Raw genomic sequence first — 23605 nt, 5'->3', positions numbered from 1 at the left:
AGGATAAAAATTTAACATCAGGCAGCAATAGTTGTTTCTTTTTGTCAGTGTGTAGAACTGAAATACAAGTGAAGCTATAATAAGCATCCTAAGGGTATTTGTGACCTTTGACAACACAGAAAGAAAATATTTATAGTCTGAAACTATGTCTCTCTAGTATAACAGAGTAAATGAAAAATATAATCTGTTTAACAAGCTGTACTTTTTACAAAAGGACAAAACTTACAGAGTGATTCTGACTTTGCTTTTTCTAAGTCTTACAGAAACAAAATATTTAATAAAGTAACGGGAATGGAAACCATTTCTATAAAATTAACGCAAAAGGAAATGTTAGAAGTGTAAAATTATCTTGAAAAAATATATATATACATAATTTCAATTGTTTATTACCAGAGGAAAAAAATAATAAAATTTCTTTGGCTCCATAGTAAATGAACATTTAGTAAAGCAAAGTATTTACTCTTTTACCCATGAAATGTATTTTGAGAACCAACCATTGCAAGAATCAGGTCTAGGAGTAAGGGGTAAGGCAGCCAACAGATTAAAAAACAAACAAAAAGTGAAACAAAACATTAAAACTGATATGTGGAGCTTACATATCAAAGTCAAAACTTAAAATAGTAAATGATGTAGTATGTTAGATGGTGATGTATGCTAGAAGAAATGTAGAGAAGGGTAAAGAGGATTGTGAGTTCTGGCAGGGGTGGGAGAGTAGAGCTGTAGTATGTAAGGGGATACCCAAGTGAGACCTCCCAATGGGGGAGGTGCATTAATTAGCCTGTGGCTCTGCAGGTGGAGGAAGAGTCAGGAGGCCTGTGAGGCAGGAGTGTGCCAGGTGCTGGAGGCCCTTCCAGGAGGGGGCAGGAGGACAGCTTTAGGAGACAAGATCTAACACAATGGGGTAGGGATAGGCAGTTCATATTGGCCCCTTCTCTGTTATGGGGCCATTGGAGGGCACTGACCACAGAGTGACCTATCTGACTTAACGTTCTAAAAAGGTCATTCTCACTATTTGTAATAACCCAAGTAAGAATAATGGGAGCTTAAAGATCAAGAGAGTAGTAGTGGAGGTCTTACCTTAGAAATAGACATTTGAGGTTTTATTAAATACCCTCTCCGAGTTAGGAAAGCAGAATATTGTTCAGTTATAAGAAATGACCCCCCTTTTCCCCCATGTATTAAGTCAGCAGCCCTGGGCAAACCTTCTAAACTGTTCTTACATGTGTTCTATAGCTTTCATGACATCCATTTTTTTTTCCATGCCTTTCTTATTATTCCTAACCTCGATCAATGGGCTGTCCTCTCCTCACTGGAGATGGAGACCCAAGAAATTTTAAGGAGATGAAAACAATGTAATCTGGTGATAAAGTGGATATAGGAGGTTAGAGAGAGGGAGATTTCTAGTATGCACAACTAATCAGGTGGTGGGTCAGTCAATGAGACAAGGAACACTGGAGAAGTTCTAGGCTCTGTTGTGGAAGAGTGTGTTTTGCGTCTTAGACATATGAAATTTGAATGCATTGAAGACATCTGTGTTTCTCAATAATCATGCCCTCCCCAATCTAGTTTCCTCAACCTCTGGCATCTCCCACACTAGCACTCTACATTCTGGCTACAGCAGATTGTCACTGTCCTGTGGTGCATGCCCTGCATTGCCAATTCACATGTGCTACTCCCTCAGATTTGACTACCCACCAGTCCCCACCGCACATACAAATACTCTTCCCCAGGTTAATCCTGTTCCTACTCAAATACCAAGATTGAATGCTAACTCTACTGGGTACCATTCCCCATTCACCAGAAGGAAAGTATTGCTCCTGCTATTTACATAACATTTAATTTTTACTTCCGTTTTGGCACTTGCCATATGCCATGTGTTGTTTTAAATGTTTTTATACCTCCCACTTGATTGAAACTCATTGAATATAGGGTCTAGATCTCTTTTCACTTATAGTAACCCCTCAACACCTAGGACAATGCCTTGCACATAGCAGGATCTCAATAAATATGGGTTAGATTAAGTTGCACAGTTAAATTTTTATTAAAATGACACTGATGTAAGAAGATTCTAAAGAAAATGCCCTTCTGAAATCTTTGGCTATCACTTCTATAGACATGTTTTTTTTTAACTATCAAAAATTTTTTGCCTTACAATTCTATTGTCTGGTACTTAGTATGTAGTTAAACCTAACAAATCATTGTATGCATTTTTAAATACATTTGGTACCAGAAAAATGAAAGTTGACCAAAACAATAGTGGTCATGATTAATTAGATTTTCGCTAATGTAAAAAGTTATAGAACCATTTAGATGTTCTTTTGAAAATCTATGTGTACTTCCTCATTTTAAGAAATAACCAAAGTATACTAGGAAAAATTCAAAGCTTTTATTTATGTATAAATAAAACTCTAAAGAATTCAGTTTGTATCAGACAAACATGGATATCATATTAAGTAAGGTAGTGACAAAGATTGGACAAGACATCTTCCTTTGACAAGTAATCATTTATTCAGTTACTTGTATTTATTGAGTACCTACTATCTCCCAGATACTGTTTAGGTGCTTAGGATACATTAGTGACCAAAAGAGATGTAAGATATAAAATATTTTCACAATTACCAATTCTTTTAAAATTTTCATTTGCAGAATATAATTCAGTTTTTCTTAATCATTTATTACAACTTTTTTTTTTTTTTAAATTTTTATTTATTTATGATAGTCACACACAGAGAGAGAGAGAAAGAGGCGCAGAGACACAGGCAGAGGGAGAAGCAGGCTCCATGCACCAGGAGCCCGATATGGGATTCGATCCCGGGTCTCCAGGATCGCGCCCCGGGCCAAAGGCAGGCGCCAAACCACTGCGCCACCCAGGGATCCCGATTTATTACAACTTTAATAGCTTTCTAAGTGTTTAACTTATGGAGAAAGCTTTTATACACTAACTGTATGCACCTGAATTAACTGTGAATGACCTATATTTTCAAAACCCATGCAAGCAAATACAGCTTTGTCAATTAATTGAGTAGTATTTAAAACGGTAGCCAATGCTACATCCTTGATTTTAACATATTCTTCTTCAAAAATGAATCTATCCAAACATATCAGTCCTAGCTCAAACTATCTTTTTTGTTTATATGTGTATTGTTAAGTATTCCATCAGGATGTGTGCTCTGTATGAGCAGGGACCTTGTCTGTTTTCTTCCTAGCCTCATCCAAGCTCCAAATTGCCTGAAACATATTAGATGCCCCAGAAATTTAAATATTTGTTGAATGAACAAATGCAGTAATGGATATTAAAACATGTATAATGTAAGGTTGTGTGTGTGTGTGTGTGTGTGTGTTTGGGGAGGAAGGGAAGTGTAACAAACCAGAACAGGAATGGAGATGGCCTATCGATCAGTACGTCTGAAACTACTGATGTACTATATGTTGGCAAGTTGAATTTAAATAAAAAAAATCACCTGGTTCATTGAGTTTTGCCACAAGGTCAGACACATCACAGGCTTGCTGACCTCGTTTTTCACAATTTTTAAAATGGAAGGAAATTGGACTGTAATATATTTAACTGTTCTTGTCAGTCTTATACCCTCTGATCTTGTGTATTGTTAATTGGGTAGATTTTAAATGTTAAGCTAATTTTAAAGCTGAACAGGGATATTATTGATGCAACTAGTCATGTATCAACGCCACATAAAAGAGTAGAAATGTGAGTCACTCACTGGTGCTATTTTGTTATGACAGCTGTAACTGTTCTTTTTTTGCTTGTTGTCTCCATAATGCGTAAGACTCAACCAAGTGACAGCAGTGCTGACCATGCTTTCAAGAGCAGCCCATTGTGATGTCCCTAACAGTAACTGATGGTGCAGATGTACAGAGAGGCAATTCCAGTGGCCAGGGGGCTTCTCCCATTCTACTGCCCTGGCAGGGAGCAGCACTCAGTCCTCATCAGTGAGAGATGGGAGGGAGGTGTGCTGGAGCCAACGTGTCCCTGACAGCTGTGTATCTTCTCACCGTGAACCTAAGCTTTGACTCTGCTCTGTAAAGTCAGCCTTGGACACTGCAGTGAGTACAGAGAGGAGAAAAAAACGTTTCCCTGTCATCTGATAAAATGCACAATTCCTGTTGAGCTACTATATATAGGATTTAATAATAAATACAGCGAAATCTTTTGTAAGACCTGGGCCCAGATTCTGCTTGATTTATGCTGAGTCCAGTGTCAGGTATTTACAGTTCATGTTCATTGAAGGTAGAAGAGTATCTGTGGAATGAGAAGAGGATGGAGACAACTAAATTTGAAATATAATTAAATAGGAATTAAAAGTAAATATTAAATATAAAGTAAATGAGGATTGAACCATGACCATAAAAATAATAATAATAGCTAAAATTTATTAAACACAGAAGGTACTGAATGAATCACTTCACCTATGTTATATAACTTCATCCCACAACAATCTTATGAAATAGATTCTTATTATTATTATAGATCTGAGAAAACAGAGTAAAGTTATTTGCCCCAGGCCACATGGCTAGTAAGTGGTAGAGCCACAACTGGAATAATAGTAGCTGTTATATATTAGGCATTTCCATATGCCCATTCTAAATAAGCATTTTCCATGAAATAATCTATTTTACTTAGCCTCACAAAGTCTCTTTTGTTGTTTGCTCTGAGCATTCTCATTCTAGAGCCCATGCTCCTCATACTACTTTGGTGTCATGAATATCACAATCTAAACAAAGGAAAGCATTAGTACAGCTTCAGAAATAACTTGATTTTCTATATAACCATCTCAGAATTCAGTTCAGGGTCTAATAACTTGTCAGTCAAATCTACAATCCACCCTGACTTTATACCCATTATTGTAACTGGCTCAACCATCCTCCACATCCCTTAGCCCCTCTACTCTTGAATTGAAGAGAAATCTTAATAGAGGAGTCATGTTCTAGAATAGGGCCAAGCCATCTTTACAATCGCCCCGATAAAGTCTTTATAAGGGACAAAGAAAAAAATGAGTTTTTTGGAGTCCTAGAAAATGACTCCACACTTTCTGTTCATAATGAAGCAGTCACCAAACTCCTAGGTAATACACCTAATCAATATGCAAAATTATCAAGCCCATTAGGTTGACAAATTATAGAATTCCAGGACTGGAAGAGGCAACAGAGATTATATGATTCACGTATTTTAATACCATCAATCTAGGTAAGATAAGTAGCTTTCAGTATTTTCTGGTGATATGTCTTTCTTGGAAATGGTAGTGATAGATTTATCTTTCCAAATCAAAATAGAAAAGCCTAAAATTTGTATGTTTAGTACAATTTTACTATCCTAATATCTTGTGATATCTCATTTTCAGTGCTCTTTTTATTGAATTTCAAAAGCTCTTGAAATATTAAACATATTGATCCTCTGTCCATCATACATACTGCAGATTTTTAAATTTTCCTTATAACTTGTGTTTCTTATTCTACTCAGATTAAAATTGTTATCCTGCCACATCTACCCCATATTTTTCATTCTCTTTTCTATCTCAGTCATACTTACAAATTCCATTCCTACCCATTATTATTTTACAACCGTTCTTCTGTATCTTCTCCAGAAACTTTTATGATTATATTTTTAAAAATTTAAGTTTGTTAATCCACCTGGAATTTATTTTTATATAAGGTACATGATTCCCAAATTTTCAATTAGCTGTCCCTGCACAATTTCTTGAATTTTTTATTTTCTCTACTAATCTGAAATACTACATTTATGATATGTTCTTAGAATGTATTATCCTCAATTATAAGATATTCACTACTGGAATTTTAACAGTTCCTGGCTGTCCTTAGTGTGATAATGTTTAGTAATAATGTTTATTTTTAGAGTATAGTAAAATGATTTTTTTGACTAAAATATGCTACTGCATTCTGTCATTTCCAGACTCTTTCCTTTTTTTTTTTTTTTTTTAAGATTTTATTTATTCATGAGAGGCACAGAGAGAGAGAGAGGCAGAGACACAGGCAGAGAGAGAAGCAGGCTCCATGCAGGGAGCCTGATGTGGGACTCGATCCCGGAACTCCAGGATCACACCCAGGGCCAAAGGCAGGTGCTCAACCGTTGAGCCACCCAGGCATCTCTCCAGACTCTCTCTCTTGATTAAAATGTTTCATTGGCTTCCCGTTATGTCCAGAGCCCAAGTTCACCAGGCACCATGGTCTCTCTCACTGTTTCAACTGCAGGGCTCTTCCCCGAGTGCATGGAGTACACCGTGTACTCTCCTGCCTCTAGGCCTCCATGCATGCTTTTCCCCCTTTTCCCAGAAGATATCAGCCTGACAACCTCCCTATACTTGGGTATAAAATTCTAAATTTCATATTTTCCATTAAAACTGAATTAACAGGCAGCCCCGGTGGCTAAGCGGTGTAATGCCACCTTCAGCCTGGGGTGTGATCCTGGAGACCCAGAATCGAGTCCCACGTCGGGCTCCCTGCATGGAGCCTGCTTCTCCCTCTGCCTGTGTCTCTGCCTCTCTCTCTCTCTCTCTCTCTCTGTGTCTCAATAAATAAATAAAATCTTAAAAAAAAAAACTATTAATTAACCTGGGTGGTTAATTCAGTTAAGTGTCTCACTCTTGATTTCAGCTCAGATCATGATCTCAGAGTTGTGAGATCAAGCCATGCTTAGCATGGAACCTTCTTCAGATTCCCTCTCTCTCCCTCTCCTTCTGCCCCCCCCCCACTTATGCTCTCTTTCCTTCCCCCCCAAAAAACAAAAAACCCTGTGAATCCCAGAATTCAATTATGTGGATATAAGAGTTGTAAAAGTTTAGAAAGATGATAGGTCAGGTAGGTTTTGGTGCCAGCTGGCTTACTAAAGGATTTGCCAGAAATCATGGGATATGCACTAAAAGGGAAGGACATAGGATTGGTCACACCGAGAGATATTATACCAGCTAGTTGGGTGGGGCTCAATGTTATGATTCAAACCACCAGTATATTTCATGCCTCTGTATTTTTGATGCCAGACATAGAAAGATGAATTCCACTTGGGCTCTGCCCACAAGTTTCTCCTAGTCTGGTAAAAATGGTGAACATACCCAGCTAAAGGTGAAAGTTTCTCTGTTAGTGGCACATTCTCTCTCCAAAGTCCTGCAACAGCTTCACAGAGAGGATGATATCTGAGCCTGATTTTGCATGATAAGTAGAACTTTGCCAGACATGGAAGGAAAATAATTCCAGGTAGAGCAAATGGAATGAGCAAAGCACAGAATCTCAAAATACTTGGCATGTTGGAGAATATTCGGTACAGAAATGATGGCTGATGATGCTGGAAATGCTCTTTGAAACAAGGCTGTGAAAGGCCATCAATTCCACACTAAGGAGTTGTTAAGCCATCCTGTAGAAAATGGGGAGCCATCTGAGGCTTTCAGCGATTACAATAACAAGATTTTGTCTAAGTTTTTGGAAACTAATACCAGAAGCATCAAGGAGGATGAATTCACAGGAGTGGAAGAATGAGTGTACTAGCAGCCAAATATTGATCCCCCTTATCTTCACCATCTGCTTCTTGTAATTCTCCAGGAACAGTCTTTAGCTGCCAAATGGGCCCATAAGAACAGATGAAAAATTCAGGGTCCTTCAATTAAATGGATAATTGGATTTCTTTCTCTGTTTTCTCAAAAATAATATGAATCTCTTTGGAAATAGGGGGATAACTAACATAACTAACTATTGAATTCAGCAAATGTGGAAATTCTGTGCCAGAAATTATGTGGGATATACATTGATTCATTCATTCAACTAACATTTAGTTAACATGTTTTATTTTTTTAATATTTATTTATTCATGAGAGAGACACAGAGAGAAAGAGGCAAAGACAGGCAGAGGGAGAGGCGGGCTCCATTCAGGAAGCTTGATGTGGGACTCAACCCCAGGACTCTGGGATCATGCCCTGAGCCAAAAGCAGACACTCAACTACTGAGCCACCCAGGCATCCCAAAGAAACTTTCTTTAAAAAATTTAAAAAAAAAAATTTGACAGAGAGCTCCTTACAGAGCTAGGGCCTGATACGGCACTTGATCCCAGGACCCTAAGATCTACTTGCTTCCCAGATACAATGGGGAACCAAAGACACATAGTCTCATGCATCATGGAATTTACAGTGTAGTAAGGGATTCAGATATTAACTAAATTATCCATACCAGTAAGTGCATATTCATGAATTTCTGTAAATGTCATCAAAATTGAGGAATCTAGGAGTTGAAAATAGGAGTAAAATAGCCTTATTAAATACATATCCTTTATCAGGTATGTGATTTGCAAATATTTTCTCCCAGTCTGTGGCTTTGCTTTTTGTTGTCTTAACAGTATCTTTCATAGAGCAGGAATTTTTTGTTTTAATGAAGTCCAACTTACTGATTTTTTATTTCATGGATGATACTTTTGATGTTGTATCTAAACACTCATTTCCAAACCCAAGGTTTCAAGATTTTTCTCCTGTGTTACCTTCTACAAATTTTATAGTTTTGCATTTTACATTTTTGTCTGTGATCCATTTTGATCAGTTTTTGTGAAAGGAGCCAGGTTGGTGTCTAGATTTTTAAATTTTTGCATATGGATGTTCAGCTTCTCCAACTGCATAGGTTGAAGAGATAGCCCCATCCTGAGGACTTTACAATCTAGTAAAGGAACTAAGATCCATATACAAATGATTGACTGAAATGATATAACTAAAATATTTGTCCTGAAGATGTATAGATTTATGCTGAGAAGTTTTAAAGAGGTGGCATTTGAGGTGAAATGTGAAAAGTCAATAAAGTTTCATCACACAAGGAGCTGAGGAAGGAAATAAATTAAGCACAAATCTTACTGATTACCATGTTATGGAAAGTGTAGAAGGCAAAGGTGGCACAGGGAAACCTCTTGGGTGGGAGGCAATAGTGGTACTGGGATGCAATATGGTGGAAGGTGATGACAGTGAGAAATGGCTGGTTCTAGATAGAATTTAACAATAGAGCTGATGGAATTTATATATGAATTGCACAAGGGAGATAAAAAAAGAGAAGAGCCAGGGATCACTTGAACAATCAGAAAAGGGAAGGAACCACCTATTGGGATGAGACTCATGAGACAGGAGCAGGTTTGGGGCTTCGTATTCAGGAATGTGTTTTGGGATGTGTTAGGTCTGCCTATTAGACTTCCAAGTGAAGTGTTGAATAAACAGTTGGATGCTTAAGCATGGAGATCAGCAGAGTGGTCAGTGAGTGAGTGGTAATGAAATCAGGAAGTGAATGTAGGCAAAGAAGGAAAAAAATGCAAGGATTGAAGCGCGGGAGATCCCAAACATAACAGAAAGATGAGGAGGAACCAGAAAAAGATTCTCAGATGGAGATGCCAACGAGGCAAGGAAGAGAATCAAGAGCAGTGTACAGGACACCAAAACAAGTGATTTAAGAAGGAATTTGTCAGTACTGCCAGTATGCTAAGTAAAATGAGATCTTAGACTTGCCCATTGGATTTAGCAGTGTCACGCCATTAATGTTCGTAACAAGAGCTGTTTCCGTGGGGTGAGAGATGGCAGCCTGATTGAAATGAGTTTCCTTCATAGATGGAAAGAAATTAAGTATAGATAATTCTTATGAGGATTTTTTGCTATAAAGTAAGGAAATAGAGCAGTAGATGGAAGAAACTGGAAGTCAAGGCAGGATGTTGTGTTTGTTTCTTTCGAGAGAAGTACTATAAAAGTTGAGGGAAAATGAGTGATGTTAGGAGTGAGAGAGGACCAGTGGTGTCCTTGAATAAGTGAGAGAAAACAGAATCCAGGGAACCAAAGGAAGGGCTGGACGAAGATAGAGTTGGGGACAGTTTATCAATAGTAACTTAATTCTAAAACAACGGGGATGTGGAGCAAAAGGAACCCTTGTGCATTGTTGGTGGGAATGCAAACCAGTGCAGCCATTGTGGAAGATAGTATGGAGGTTCCCCACAGAGGGAAAAATAGAACTACCATAGGGGCACCTAGGTGGCCAGGGGTTGAGAATCTGCCTTTGGCTCAGGTCGTGATTTTGGGTCCTGGAATCGAGTCCCACATCAGGCTCCCCACAGGGGGCCTGCTTCTCTCTCTGCTTAATCTCTGCCTCTCTCTCTGTGTCTTAAATAAATAAATAAATAAATAAATAAATAAATAAATAAATAAATAAAATCTCTTAAAAAAATAGAAATACCATATGATCCAGTAATCACACTACTGGGTATTTACCCAAAGAATACAAAAATGCTAATTCAAAGGGATACGTGCACCCCTGTGTTTTTTAAAAATATTTTATTTATTTATTCATGAGAGACACAGAGAGAGAGAGGCAGAGACATAGAGGAAGAAGCAGGCTCCCTTCAGGGAGTCCGATGTGGGACTCGATCCGTGAACTCCAGTAACAGGCCCTGAGCCAAAAGCAGAGCTTAACTGCTGAGCCATCCAGGCATCCTGCACCCATGTGTTTATTGCAGAATTACTTACAGTAGTCAAACTGTGGAAGTAGCCCTAGAGCCCACAGATAGATGAAGGGATAAAGAAGATGTGCTATTATTTAGCCATAAGAAGAATGAAATCTTGCCATTTGCAACAACCTAGATGGAGCTAGAGAGTATAATGCTAAAGCGAAGTAAGCCTGTCAGAGAAAGATAAATACCTTATGATTTCACTCACAAAGATAAATAACATATGATTTCACTCATATGTGGAATTTAAGAAACAAAACAAAGGAATAAAAGAGACAAACCAAAAAAAAAAAAAAAAAAAAAAAACCAGACACTTAAGTATAGAGAACAAACTGGTGGTTGCCAGAGGGGAGGTGGGTGGGAGGATGGGTGAAATAGGTGAAGGAGATTAAAGGACATTTATCATGATGAGCACCGAGTAATGTATTTTTGAATCACTGTATTGTACATCTGAAATGAATATAACACTATGTTAACTACACTGGAATTAAAATTCCTTAAAAACTAGTGACTAATTCATAAGCAATAAAAAACCATTAAAGTTTGCTGAGTAAGTGGTATGGTTCTTATTATTCCTTACAGTCTACTTATTCCTTTTACTAATAGACAAATTGAAATGTTTAAATGTACAGTTGCTCCTTGAGCAACACAGGTTTGAGCTGCCTCAAACCTTGCATACAGATTTTTTTAAATAAATACAGTATTAACACTGTAAGTGTATTTTTTCTTCCTTATGGTTTTCTTCTTTTTTTTTTGTTTAAATTCAATTAGCCAACATATATGCTTACTTTCCAATGCAGTGTTCGATAATTTATCAGTTGCATATAACACCCAGTGCTCATCATATCATGTGCCCTCCTTAATGCTCATCACCCAATATTCTTAATAGTATTTTCTTTTACTAACTTACTTTATTGTAAGAATACAGAATTTTATATATATATATATATATATATATATATATATATAACATAGGAAATATGTGTTAATCAATTGTTTATGTTATTGGTAAAGCTTCTGATCAATAGTAGATTATTAGAAGTCAAGTTTTAAAGAGCCAAAGTTGTACTTGGATTTTTGACTCCATTGGGGGTTGGCACCTCTAACCCCATTTTGTTTAAAAAGTTTATTGTATCTCCAAAAATAAGCACTGAAGATACAGTTTTGTTCAAAATACCAAGGAGATGATAATTTCATGTCCAGAAAAGTTGAAACAAACCCTGATGTTTATCACAGCAACTTCTCCAGCCTTCATGTCAAATCAAGATCTTCTGGCTGTTATCAGAAGTTGCTGAAATGTTTTACTTTGAAAATAAACTTCCTACTGCCTGAAGCCAATTTCCCACATACATTTAACCATTTGGAAATCCACAGTGGTGTTTATTTTGTATTCCTCTTAAATTTTTTTGGATAATAATTTTTTATCTTACCATTCCTTGGCCACCAATGGCCTGACACTATCTCAGACAAAATCGGAAATCTAATGAATTCAGATCTCTCTGACTCACCACTTTCAAACAGATTGAATCACACATAGGAATTTAGAGGAAGCTTTTTAAGGCAAATTATATATAGGAGAGTTCTTGATAGAAATAATGAACTCTTCTCATCATCCGTGAAGTAAGTTTGACATGTTGCAATTTTCCAATAGAGAAGAGAAAACAGATCAAATATATTAGACGATGTTCTGGTAAATGATTAGCACTGAATTGAAGAAATCAACTTCACAGAAGTTTTGTAAGTCTCATATGTATCTAAAACTTACCTCTACGGTGATCAGTAATAAGTTCTCAAGACAGAAAGTGTTTCTCTCTCTGTACTGCTCCACAGACATGAGCGTCTTCACACCAAGAAGAGTAACTTCAGTAGATCACTAATGTCCAGTCTGAAGGATGTAGATGATTTAGCAACCCTAGACGTTTTGGATGAGGTAAGAGACTCAGTTTAATTAAACTTAAACATTCTAGATTTTGTTTTATTTACAGAGGTGGTATGTGCAGGAGGTTGTTTGAATAATAGCATCTGTAAGCTTTCCTTGTCTCTTAGCTTCCCGATTATCTCTCCTATCTTACTTTGACTACATGTAACTCAAATTCCCAGATCTCTACAGCCTGATGTCCATTTTTTCCTTTTTTTAAATTTTTTCTTTTGATAGTCAAATTACAAGGATGTGGGATCCCATTAGCATGTGTTGCCTATAAATTACAGACTCTCCTTCCCCTGAATTCGTTTTGGGAGTCTCAGAGGGATGATTTACTGAGGTCAGAAAATTGTCTGCCTCCTACAACCTCCACACAGCATCCTCCCTCTATTTCTTCTGCTCCATGCTCAGTGGCTGTATCCAGAGGCCTCTAGGAAACCCTGAGAGCCTCTCTTATCTGGTCATTATTCCCCTCATGAGATCCCAGAGTTCCTGTTCTCACAGGGCTTTGAATTCTGCTTGAAACTCCTTATCCTAGTGACTTCAGAACTATTTCAAGTATCTCTTGTGAAGGTACACATCCAAGCTGGTAAATTATAGTTATGGCTTCCCTTCCCCCTCATCTCCCTTTATTCTGGTAATCAGATCATTAGAGAAATAAATAGCTCCTTTTCAGTCAAAGATTAGGATCTCTATCCTGCATGATCAACTGGTTTTTTCAAATACATCTAATGTATGCCTGAGATATGCTTAGAAATTCAACAAATCAGGAGACATTTTCTGAACAGAAGTAGTCATTTGGTAAATTAAGGGTTGCTTAAACAACTCAAGTACTTCCTCAAAATAATCTTTCTTGAGAATATCAAACATTTTGTAATCAAGTAGTATTTGCCAGTCGGAGATTACCAACACCTTTATGAATCTTTTCATACCGAATTCTCCAGTGATGGGAATTTCTAGGCTTGTGGATTATTAAGAAGGCTTTGTTCATCATATTGCTGACCTATATATTAAACATTGGGCTTGCTTGTTTCTGTTGTCTGTGCTTTTGTTTTTGTCTCATTTTTGAGCTATGGTCTTCTATTCTCCTCTTGTGTCATACTGTAAGTGATGATTTCTGACACAATTAAAATTGATTTCATGTACTCATGATTTATCAACTGTGAAAGTTACTTTTCTGAACTTTTTACTGTGCCTCATAAAGCCAAATGTCTCAGCAAAGGGCTAGGACATTCTATACAGCCATTAAATAACCTTCATTTGCAATAAAGTCATGTTCACTGTATTTTCCCCTTCCTTTTCTATTAATTTTTCCTTTTTATTTCATCTCCTGCATTCACTTATTTTCTGGAAGGCTCCCTACATATAATATCTATGTAATATCTCATATAGCCTTTGGAAAACACACAGAACAATGCCATCCCTCTGTGGCTCTCAAGACCAAAGAAAATGCCTCTCAAGTGGAAGAGTAACACTGACCAGAACACTGCAGAATGCTGATCTAGTGTTATACTACTTACTGTCAGCATGGCTATTCCTTTCTGATCTTTGACCCCAATTCCAGATGTTTTATTTATTATTGTTTACATTTTAACTTATAACTGACCATAATGATTTTTTTAATTTATTTTTTTTATTGTAGAATACAGTCTCAGAGCAACTTGAGAAATGTTATTCCAGAGATCAGATTTATATCTATGTGGGAGATATACTCATTGCTCTTAACCCTTTCCAGAGTCTGGGTCTTTATTCCACAGAGGTATGTGGTGTGGCTTGCATTCTTTTTGTGCTAATAGTTATACTATTAAGATACTCAAGTTAATTTAGATGATGCCAAAGATAGTTTTATTCAGTGCCTTGAAGAAACAGTGAAATCAATAGTTAGAACATAGAGATAGAAATAGAAGGTGAATCAAGCTGGATGTGATTCGTGGTTTTTTTCCGAAAGTATATGGCAGAATGGTAATTACTTCCAGTCATTAGTAACTGGTCTATACTATGTATCATATTAATAAAGAGATACCTGCAAAAGTGCATGGGTATTGTTTACCTCTGAACCCTATATGGGAGAGTCAAAATATAATTATATTGTCTCACATGTAATATATACATAGTGGCTGTGAAACTTGTCATTATGAATTTAAGAATTCCTTTTGACATAGTGGTTGGTTTTTAGTATCAGACGATGTGTGTTTTATGAATACAAATATATAATTATCCATTATTCAAACCCTAATGGTTTAAATGTAGAACAGTATTCTGGAATTGAACTAAGCTGTCTTTCATTTTTAATTGGACCTATTCTCTTTTAGCTATTTGTATATTCTAGAAAATCATTTAATACTATGAATAATAGGTTTTTTATATGTGAGAAATAAATAATTCTGTCATACTCTACCACCTTAAATTTTACAAGAACAATGGTAAGTTTATGAACCTTGAGCTAAGTTCCAGAAATCTGGGCTTTCTTCAGATTCTTCTATCAGTTAACTTGGTGATTTGGACAAATCAAAGACTGTATGTCAAATGACATGAAAGGAGAAAAGTGGCAATCATATGTCAGACATTATCATATCATATCCAGACATCATCATATCCAGGGAATAGTCAACAAAATGATACCTGATTCTTATTTATAGTCTATTTTTATTTAAAGAAATAATAATATTTTGAAACATCAAGTTCTGCTTTGGAAGTGATATGCACTTCCCAGAGTCTTCTTTTAAATACTGCTACCAGAGTGATACTATATTCTATTATGTCACATCATATTTCTGGGTTCTTTTATGTCAGGCTTTTATTTTATATAATGTGTATGATTTGTGCATATATGTGTGTGCAGTATGTGTGTGTAACGTGTGTAATGTTTTGGTGATATGAAAACGTATTTTGATTTATGTTTTGCTTTAAAAATTGGGTGTTCTGCCTGTAAATAATCTAGGATTTAAACAAAAACAAAAAGGAAAGTCTCACAAAATGTGTTCATTTTGATCTTTAGCATTCCAGATTATATATTGGAGCGAAGAGAACCGCCAATCCTCCTCACATTTTTGCAATGGCTGATTTAGGATACCAGTCAATGGTAGCATATAATTCAGATCAGGTAAGGAGAGTCTCACTTCCTTAGAAATTTCTCATTTTAGCTTCTTGTGTGTGAGCCAGATGTTGTGAAGTGGAAGTCTTCTCATGGTTTCCTTTTCTCACTGTGCAGTGCATTGTTATTTCTGGAGAAAGTGGTGCAGGAAAGACAGAAAGTGCTCATCTTTTGGTTCAGCAGCTGACAGTGCTTGGAAAGGTACCATGTTTTCTCTCTATCCTAACAAATACTTATTATATTTCAGAACCTAATAGGGCTGATTCAGTTAATGTTCACTAATTCCCACATTTAATAATGTAGGGAAATGATAAAACACACATGCTATTCTCTGTGAATTTAAAATACAACAAACAGTAGAAAAAGCATATACTCTGTTTTGAGGATATTCTAACTTTTGTCACTCTTACTAGGAAAGACTTTATAAATGTGATTTTCTCCCTTTAGCCCCAGCACATTTACTGAATACTTTCTTTACTTTTCTCTTTTTGTTGCTTTCAGGTTAAAGGGAGGTTAATATACAAAAATCAATTGTATTTATATATTTTATATACATTATAAATGTATATATATCACATATAGTACAAAAGTTAATTTGCATTATATATATATAAACCAGCAATGGTCAATTAGAAATTTAAATTTAAAAGTCTTATTTATAATAGAACCAAAAAATTAGCTATTTAAGTCTTATAAAACTTGTATGAAATTTGCTGAAAAGTAGAGAAAATTGATAGAAGATATCATAGAATATTTAAATAAATGGAGAGATATACCATGTTCATGGATTAAAAGATTCAATATTATTATGCCAGTTCTTCACAAATTGATCTGTAGATTCAGTGCTATTACAGTAAAAATCTCAGCAGGATATTTTTTTGCAGAAATTGACAAGCTGAATCAAAAATTTATATGGAAAGGCAAGGGAACTGTAATAATCAAACAATTATGTTTGAATCCTCCAAACAAGGTTGGAGGATTAAAACTACCTGATTTTTTAGACTTACTAGAGAGCTACAGCATTTATATTCCACATTAAAAATATAATCCACAAAGGAAAAAATTAGAATCACCAAAATTAAGAATTTCTGTTTCCTAATGACATTGCTGAGAAGATGAAACCACATGCTACATACTCAAAGAAACTATTTACAAGTCACATATCTAATAAAAGACTTGGATCCTTAATGCATATATTGTAAAAAGAAACTCTTAAAACTCAGTAAGAGACCAAGTAATAAAAAATGATCAAAAGAGTATATTAACTATACTTAAATAAAAATTTATTTTAAAAATGAACAGATTTGAAAAGTACTTCACCAAAGATAATCTGTAGATGGCAAATAAATAAAAAAATGGTCAACATCAGTTGTCATTAGGGTAATGCAAATTAAAACACAATGAGACATCATTATACATCTATTAAAATGGTTAATTTTTTAAAAATTAACAATACTAATTGCCGAGAAGGATTTAGGATAGCTGGAACTCTCATATATTGCTGGTGATATGCAAAATACTGTGATCACTTTGGAAAAGTTTGGAAGTTTTTTATAAAGTTAAACTACACTTACCACACAGCCCAGCAATCCTACTGCTAGGCATTTATCCAAATAAAATGAAAACTCATGTTTACGCAAAAAAAAAAAAACAAAAACAAAACAACAACCCACAAATAAATATGTATAGTGGCTTTATTTGTAATCTCCAGGAAGTGGAAACAACGAAACTGGAGATTGGATAAACAAACTGGTACATCTATACAGTGTAATACTGCTAAGTAACAAAAAGGAACAAACACTGATACAAGAATAAAATCTATAATCTTATTTGCATTGTACATTTCTGTCAAAGAAGTTAGATTCATAAGATTGCATACTATCTGATTCAATTTATATGTCATTTCTCCAATTTAAAATTATAGAGACAGAAACAGACCAGTGATTATCAGAGGCTGGGGAGGAAGGGATGGGCTGATTACAAAGGTAATGATATAGTTTTGGGAAGGGATGGAACTGCCCTATGTTTGGGTTGCAGAGGGGGGTTATATGATTTTATATGTTTTTAAAAACTTTTAGGGGGCCTAGGTGGCTCATTCAGTTAAGCATCTGACTTGGGCTTAGGTCATGATCCCAGGGTCTTGGGATCAAGCCCCAAGTTGCGGGGAGTCTGATTCTCCTTCTCCCTCTCCTTGTGCTCTTGCTTGCTCTCTCTCTCTTTCTCTCAAACAAATAAATAAAATCCTTAAAAAAATATCTATTGTAAAAACCTTTTAGATCTGTACTCTATAAAAGATGAATCTCACTGTATGTTAAATATACCATAATTTTTGAAAAAAGGAAGTTGACGATAGAGATTTGGCTTGATTCTCCAGGTAGGGTCCTTGAAATAAGTCAAGAATTAATTATATGTTCTTATTAGGATGACTTAAAAAAGAAAAAACAGAAAACCATTCTGTACAACTTATCCCTGTGAATATTTTTATTATGATCCACATAGTTGTGTAGTATTACGTTAAACTTTTTGCCATCACTGTGATCATAGGAATCTTGTGTTATAAAGTACTGCAAGTGCAAGGATAGATCTAATCTCTCTATAAAAGGATAAGGCCTCTTCTTCCTATCAGAACAACTGCTTAATTGAGTCTAATTCATTTTTGGAATAATGAGCTGAAATATTTCTGTGTTTATATTAAAAACCAATTAACTAGTTTGAATATTTTCAATCATATGTGTGGGTATGGAATAGAAACATAACTTTGCTCAGTGGGCTAATTTGCCCTCCTTAACTAACTAGACCTGTGACATTCCCCCTTCCCCTGCCTTGGGACTAGAAGAAGAGCCAGAAGAGACCAGGAAGCTAGTGTTCAGGACTGTCTGTCGTCTCAGTCCTTCCTCATCTCACTGCCCATCAATTTCCCCTCTCCTTACTTCTAAGATAAGCATCACAGTGAAAAAAAGATGTAATTTTGGAGGGAGTATGGTGGTGAGGCACAGCATACTGCCCTACCATAATTAATGGTTAAATTTTTTGAAATTAATTTTCTCGGGCCATCCATGAGGGCCTTTGCTATTCTTTCTTGGTTTGTGGTTTGATAGAGGGTCTCATCAATGATGGATTAACTTGTGTGAATTTTGTTTTGTAGATGCCAGCAAACTTGCTTATCTAATCACTTTACCTTATCCTAGATGTAAAAATGGGACTCAATATTAATCTAAAAATCTAAATAGTAATCTGAAAATGGGACTTAATATTAATTGGGGATATAGATAGATAGAGCTCCCAGAATCCTAACCTTATTAGATCTTAGATCTTATCATGTTTTTACATATCTTTTTGATAAAGATTTACCAGATACAAAAAATGGGATGTTTGGTGGATTGAATGCTTTCTCACCTTTCTATGAATGCAAGGCCACCCCTAAACATTTTAGAAGAGTCAAGTATGCCCCAATGCTCATTACTCTCTTCTTTTAATGCTCATTGCCTCTTTTAGGAGATCCTAAAAGGTTTGATATGCACTCAAACCCTCACTGTGAATGCCTCCTCCAGCTCATCTATGTACTAATGTGGGCTATGTTCCAGAAATACCAGCTGTTCCTCTCTTTTATATAATTTGCTTACCTTTCACATAGCTGATCTCAACAAGGTTTTACATGACTCATAATCTACTCAATCTACTTTCTACTAAGATGTGAATGACTGATATCCCCTTAACCATCTTAGAGTGGGGAATTCTTCTAAAAGAGGTTGATTTTTTAACCAAATAAATTTCTACTTGGTGGAATTTCCAATAAAGTAGTAAGTAAGTAAATAATAATAATTACAATGCTTGTTCAAGGGAAGGAATATATGAGATGGGGTAGGAGAAAATGGGGAGAGCCAAGCCAAGCAGGCCCTCTGACCTTGATTGGGGTTCACTCCTTCCATCCACACTTGAGCTGTTCTTAGTTTTCATAGTAACTCCATTTCCCCTGCTTCTGAATTCACAAATTATTCCCTTATTTTGATGTTAGCAGCTTCCATGGAACCAACAGAAATGTTTATGACTTTGGGGAACATTTAGATGGGGGCCCAGGGTGGGAGAGGAGGAAAATAATAAAATGAGAGGTTTACCCCACTATGCCCACTATGTATAGACTGCTTATAAATTGTGTTTATAAATCAGGCACTGAACAGAACTATATTTCAATAGAAGTATAGAAAATCTCTGCCCTTTGAAGAAAGCAAATGGGAACACACATATGGAAAGGGAAAAATAGGCCAGGTATTGTAACGTCTGGTGGTATGCCAAGAATGTACTCTCAATACCTTTATGTCTATGTAGAGTGCTTATCAAAGAAGAGACATTTTATTATATACAAAATTAATTTTTTACATTTGAAAAAATCTTGACGTTTTCTCTAGGCTAATAACAGAACCCTGCAAGAGAAGATTTTACAAGTGAACAATTTGGTGGAAGCCTTTGGCAATGCCTCCACTGTTATAAATGACAATTCCAGCCGATTTGGAAAATACTTAGAAATGAAATTTACCTCTTCTGGAGCTGTAGTGGGAGCACAGATTTCTGAATATCTTCTGGAGAAATCACGAGTTATCCACCAAGCTCTGTAAGTACATTTCAAATATTTTTTTTCTGGGAAACTAGCAAAGATAATGCTTTTTGTTTTTAAAATAGTAAAATGTCTTACATATTTAAAAAACTCAGCAAAATGGTATTGATCATCCTCTGTGTGCAAGGTACTTACTACTAGAGTCAAAGAGGTCCCTCAGCACTGTCTTATCCTCACAGGTTACATCTAGTAGACGAGTTAATAAATCACCTGAAATATATGATATCAGATATAAAACCTATGCCTATTATAGATACTAACAGGATAAATTGGAGTGATTTCTGAAATAAGAGGGAATTTATTTCTCTACACAAAACTAATGTGAAACTTAATTAGAAACAGGAGTCTTTTTTTTTCTTTTAAAAGACTATATATAGTCTTTTAAAAGATATATATTTATATATATCTTTATATTAACTCTATCCTTCCTACAGTTGTACACAAGGGACCAGATCACCAAATAAAAGATTCAGGTATGGGCTTAATTGTATTGCCTTTTTAATTTCCAGCTGATCAAAGCCACCAATATGATATTTTGATGTTAGGTTGAATGAGTTCCTTTTGGCAGCTTGTGCCTGAATGACAAAAATTCTCTCCTGTCCTAATGATTCCAAAATATCTTTGTTATTCTTATATGGAAAGTATAATCAAAACATTAGATTTGTACCCGGGTGTATGTATTATTTTTAAAAACTGTAGCAAGTTCTGGGGGGCACCTGGGAGCTCAGTCAGTTAAGCATCTGCCTTCAGCTCAGGTCATGATCTCAGAGTCCTGGGATTGAGCCCTATATCAGGCTCTCTGCTCAGTGGGGAGTCTGCTTCTCCCTCTGTCCTTTGCCCCTCCCCCAAAGCTTGTGCTCTCTCTTTGCTGTCTCTTTCTCAGATAAATAAGTAAAATCTTTTTTAAAAAATGTAGAAGTTAGGGGCACCTGGGTGGCTCAGTCGGTTGAGCATCCAGTTCTTGATTTGGGCTCAGGTCATGATCCCAGGATTGGAGAAGCAAGCCCGGTGTTAGGCTCAATGCTTAGCAGAGTGTCTGCTTGCCCTTTACCTTCCCCATGCATGTGTTCTCTCTCTCTCTCTCTCTCTCTCAAATAATAAATAAATCTTTTTAAAAAAAAGTATGGCAAGTTAGAGTCTTTCACTTGTCTTATGTAGATTTTACACCAAGCATATCTCCATTACTATAGTAATATGCCATTTGTTAAATTCATGAGAACACAAATTTTGTTATGTATTAGTACATTATTATTTAACATAAATACCTTCAAATTTACTACTCTTCAATTTATGAATAAATTGTGAATATAAATTGCCTGGAGTCCACCTCCTGAATTCAGCTTTCAATGTGGAAAATTATCCTTTGGTCCTCAGTTCAAAATACATAAGGAATGATTACAAGATGAATACTTTGAATTGCAGCTTCACCACATACTAGTTCACTTTGGGTAAGATATTTAGACCCTAAAAACCCTTCTCAGATCTTGGTTCTGCAATTTACTGTGTATGTGATTTGAAATACTTAACCTCTCTGTACCTCAGTTTTTCATCTTTAAAATGAAAATAACAGTAGTACCTACCTATCAATTAAGATAATGCCTATTAAGGATTTAGCATGATAAACACCATAGTAAGAACTTCATAAGTTTAAGGCATTATTAGCAGTAATAGTGTGGATAGTTGTGTGAAGCTTAGAAATAACACCTAGTGCAGTACATGGGACATTGAAGATGTTCAGTAAATGGCAGCCACTATTATTGATGTGCTGGGTCCCCAGAACTCAGTGGACATGCATGTGCCTCTGCCACCCATGCCTAGAGGAACCTTGGAGTCTTATACACAGATATGGAGACTTCACTGGTTCTCAAAACAATCTGTCCTGTTCTCATAACCATGTAAGACTCTCCTTCAAGCCTTTGGGGAAGAACTACCTAAGGGACTGAATTACTGAGATTTAGGTGGGACCGCCATGATACACAATATCAAGGGGCACCACTCACAGTGAGTTGTATGGAGCTGTGTGCCAAAGCACCATTCCCAAATTCCTTGTGTACAGTGACCTTTGGAGCTACACAATGAGGCCCTGGGTTTGTAACCAGAGAAATAATCTTGTTCATACCTATTGATATATTTTGTAGGATATATTCTAGGAGATTGCATAATTCGGATTATATTTTAGACATACCATGAATTAATTAAACTTTTCTCCAACCTCCCTAAAGAACTGTTCTAGTTTTACAGAGTTGTTTATTAAGTACCCCAATAAAGCACTTTAAGTTCCAAATTTACAATTAGGTTGAAATCCAACTCAGTTTGTAATTTGAGCACAGCTGCCTTATAATTTTTCTATTTTTTTACCCCTATTTTTTAACTTAATTTCAATTGCATTTTTAAATTCTAGAGAAACGTTGTGTGATCTTTGAAAATGAAGTATCAAACAGATAATTGAGGAGTTCTTTGCATCACAGAGCATAAGGCATAGAGTGGAGAATGGATCTGAGGTGGCAGAAAAGAACCAGAGCATTTTTGCCTTTTAAATGAACCTACCCCCCCTTTTTTTTAAGGGAATAAGTTCTTTTCTCTTTTTGCCTCTGCTATATCATCCCATCCTAATCGCTGATCACATTTATTTTTATGTATATTTTATTTATATATGTTCATATATATGTTTATATATTAAAGTGCTTATAAATATATATGTATGTTATATTTGTTTATATATATTTTTGTTTCTAATGGTGGCAGTATCATGTCAGTTGTGGCTAGAATTCTCATCTAAATGTAGATGATTTTATTTATTTTTATTTTTATGTTTTTTAGATTTTATTTATTTTATACACACAGAGAGAGAGAGCACAAGCAGGGGGAGCTGCAGGCAGAGGCAGAGGGAGAAGCAGGCTCCCTGCGGGGAGCCCAATGCTGCACTTGATCCCAGGACCCTGGGATCATGACCTGAGCCCAAGGCAGACACTTAACTGACTGAGGCACCCAGGCATCCTTAAATACAGATGATATTAAAGAAGAAATTCATAGAAGAGGTATTTAATTTTAAGAAGAAAGTGAGCATATTGAAGTCAATGTTCAATAATAATCACAAATATAAATTATAGCTGTTTCACTGCACATTTCCCCCATTTCTAGAGTTTCCTGCAGCAAGTATTGATGGTGTTTCTCTCAGATGCCCAGCACTTTACCGGATGCTGTAGGAGGCATCTACAAAAGTGGTAGATGTGGAGTAGTCTCTCTGTGGAGGAAGGAAAATATTATTTCTGGAGCACTTACTGTGTGTTGGGCACTGTGCTAATAAACTCTCTATATGCATTATCTATTTTAATTTTTATAGTGATAGGACAGGATATTATTGTCTATTTTGTACATGAGGAGACTAGAACTGAGGATTGTAATGAGTCGCCTAATGCCAAAAAGCTAATAAATGACTGAGTTGGGTTTTGAACCCATGTCTCTATCTGACTCCAAAGTCCACCATTCATTCATCCA

The 23605-nt window shown here is 36.0% G+C and overlaps 1 protein-coding gene across 4 annotated transcripts in view; it reads left to right on the top strand.

Moving 5' to 3' along the window:
* MYO3A (myosin IIIA) overlaps positions 1 to 23605 on the top strand; it is a 240351-nt gene that overhangs the window by 96792 nt on the left and 119954 nt on the right. For 3 of the 4 annotated variants that reach the window (XR_007403741.1, XM_025463908.3, XM_025463904.3), the window contains exons 11-15: positions 12311 to 12410; positions 14044 to 14160; positions 15400 to 15504; positions 15613 to 15696; positions 19902 to 20104. Coding sequence is in view for 3 of the 4 variants with exons in the window: in XM_025463908.3 (XP_025319693.1) it covers positions 12311 to 12410; positions 14044 to 14160; positions 15400 to 15504; positions 15613 to 15696; positions 19902 to 20104 (609 nt within the window). In the remaining variant the exon portion in view is untranslated. The remainder of the gene's footprint in view (positions 1 to 12310; positions 12411 to 14043; positions 14161 to 15399; positions 15505 to 15612; positions 15697 to 19901; positions 20105 to 23605) is intronic. The other variant, XM_049096892.1, reaches the window with a different exon arrangement.

This window comes from Canis lupus, chromosome 2 (genome assembly GCF_003254725.2).
Source record: "Canis lupus dingo isolate Sandy chromosome 2, ASM325472v2, whole genome shotgun sequence".
NCBI classification, from domain to species: domain Eukaryota; kingdom Metazoa; phylum Chordata; class Mammalia; order Carnivora; family Canidae; genus Canis; species Canis lupus.
The sequence above is the reverse complement of the archived record's forward strand: the minus strand, read 5'-3'. Positions and strand labels throughout refer to the sequence as shown.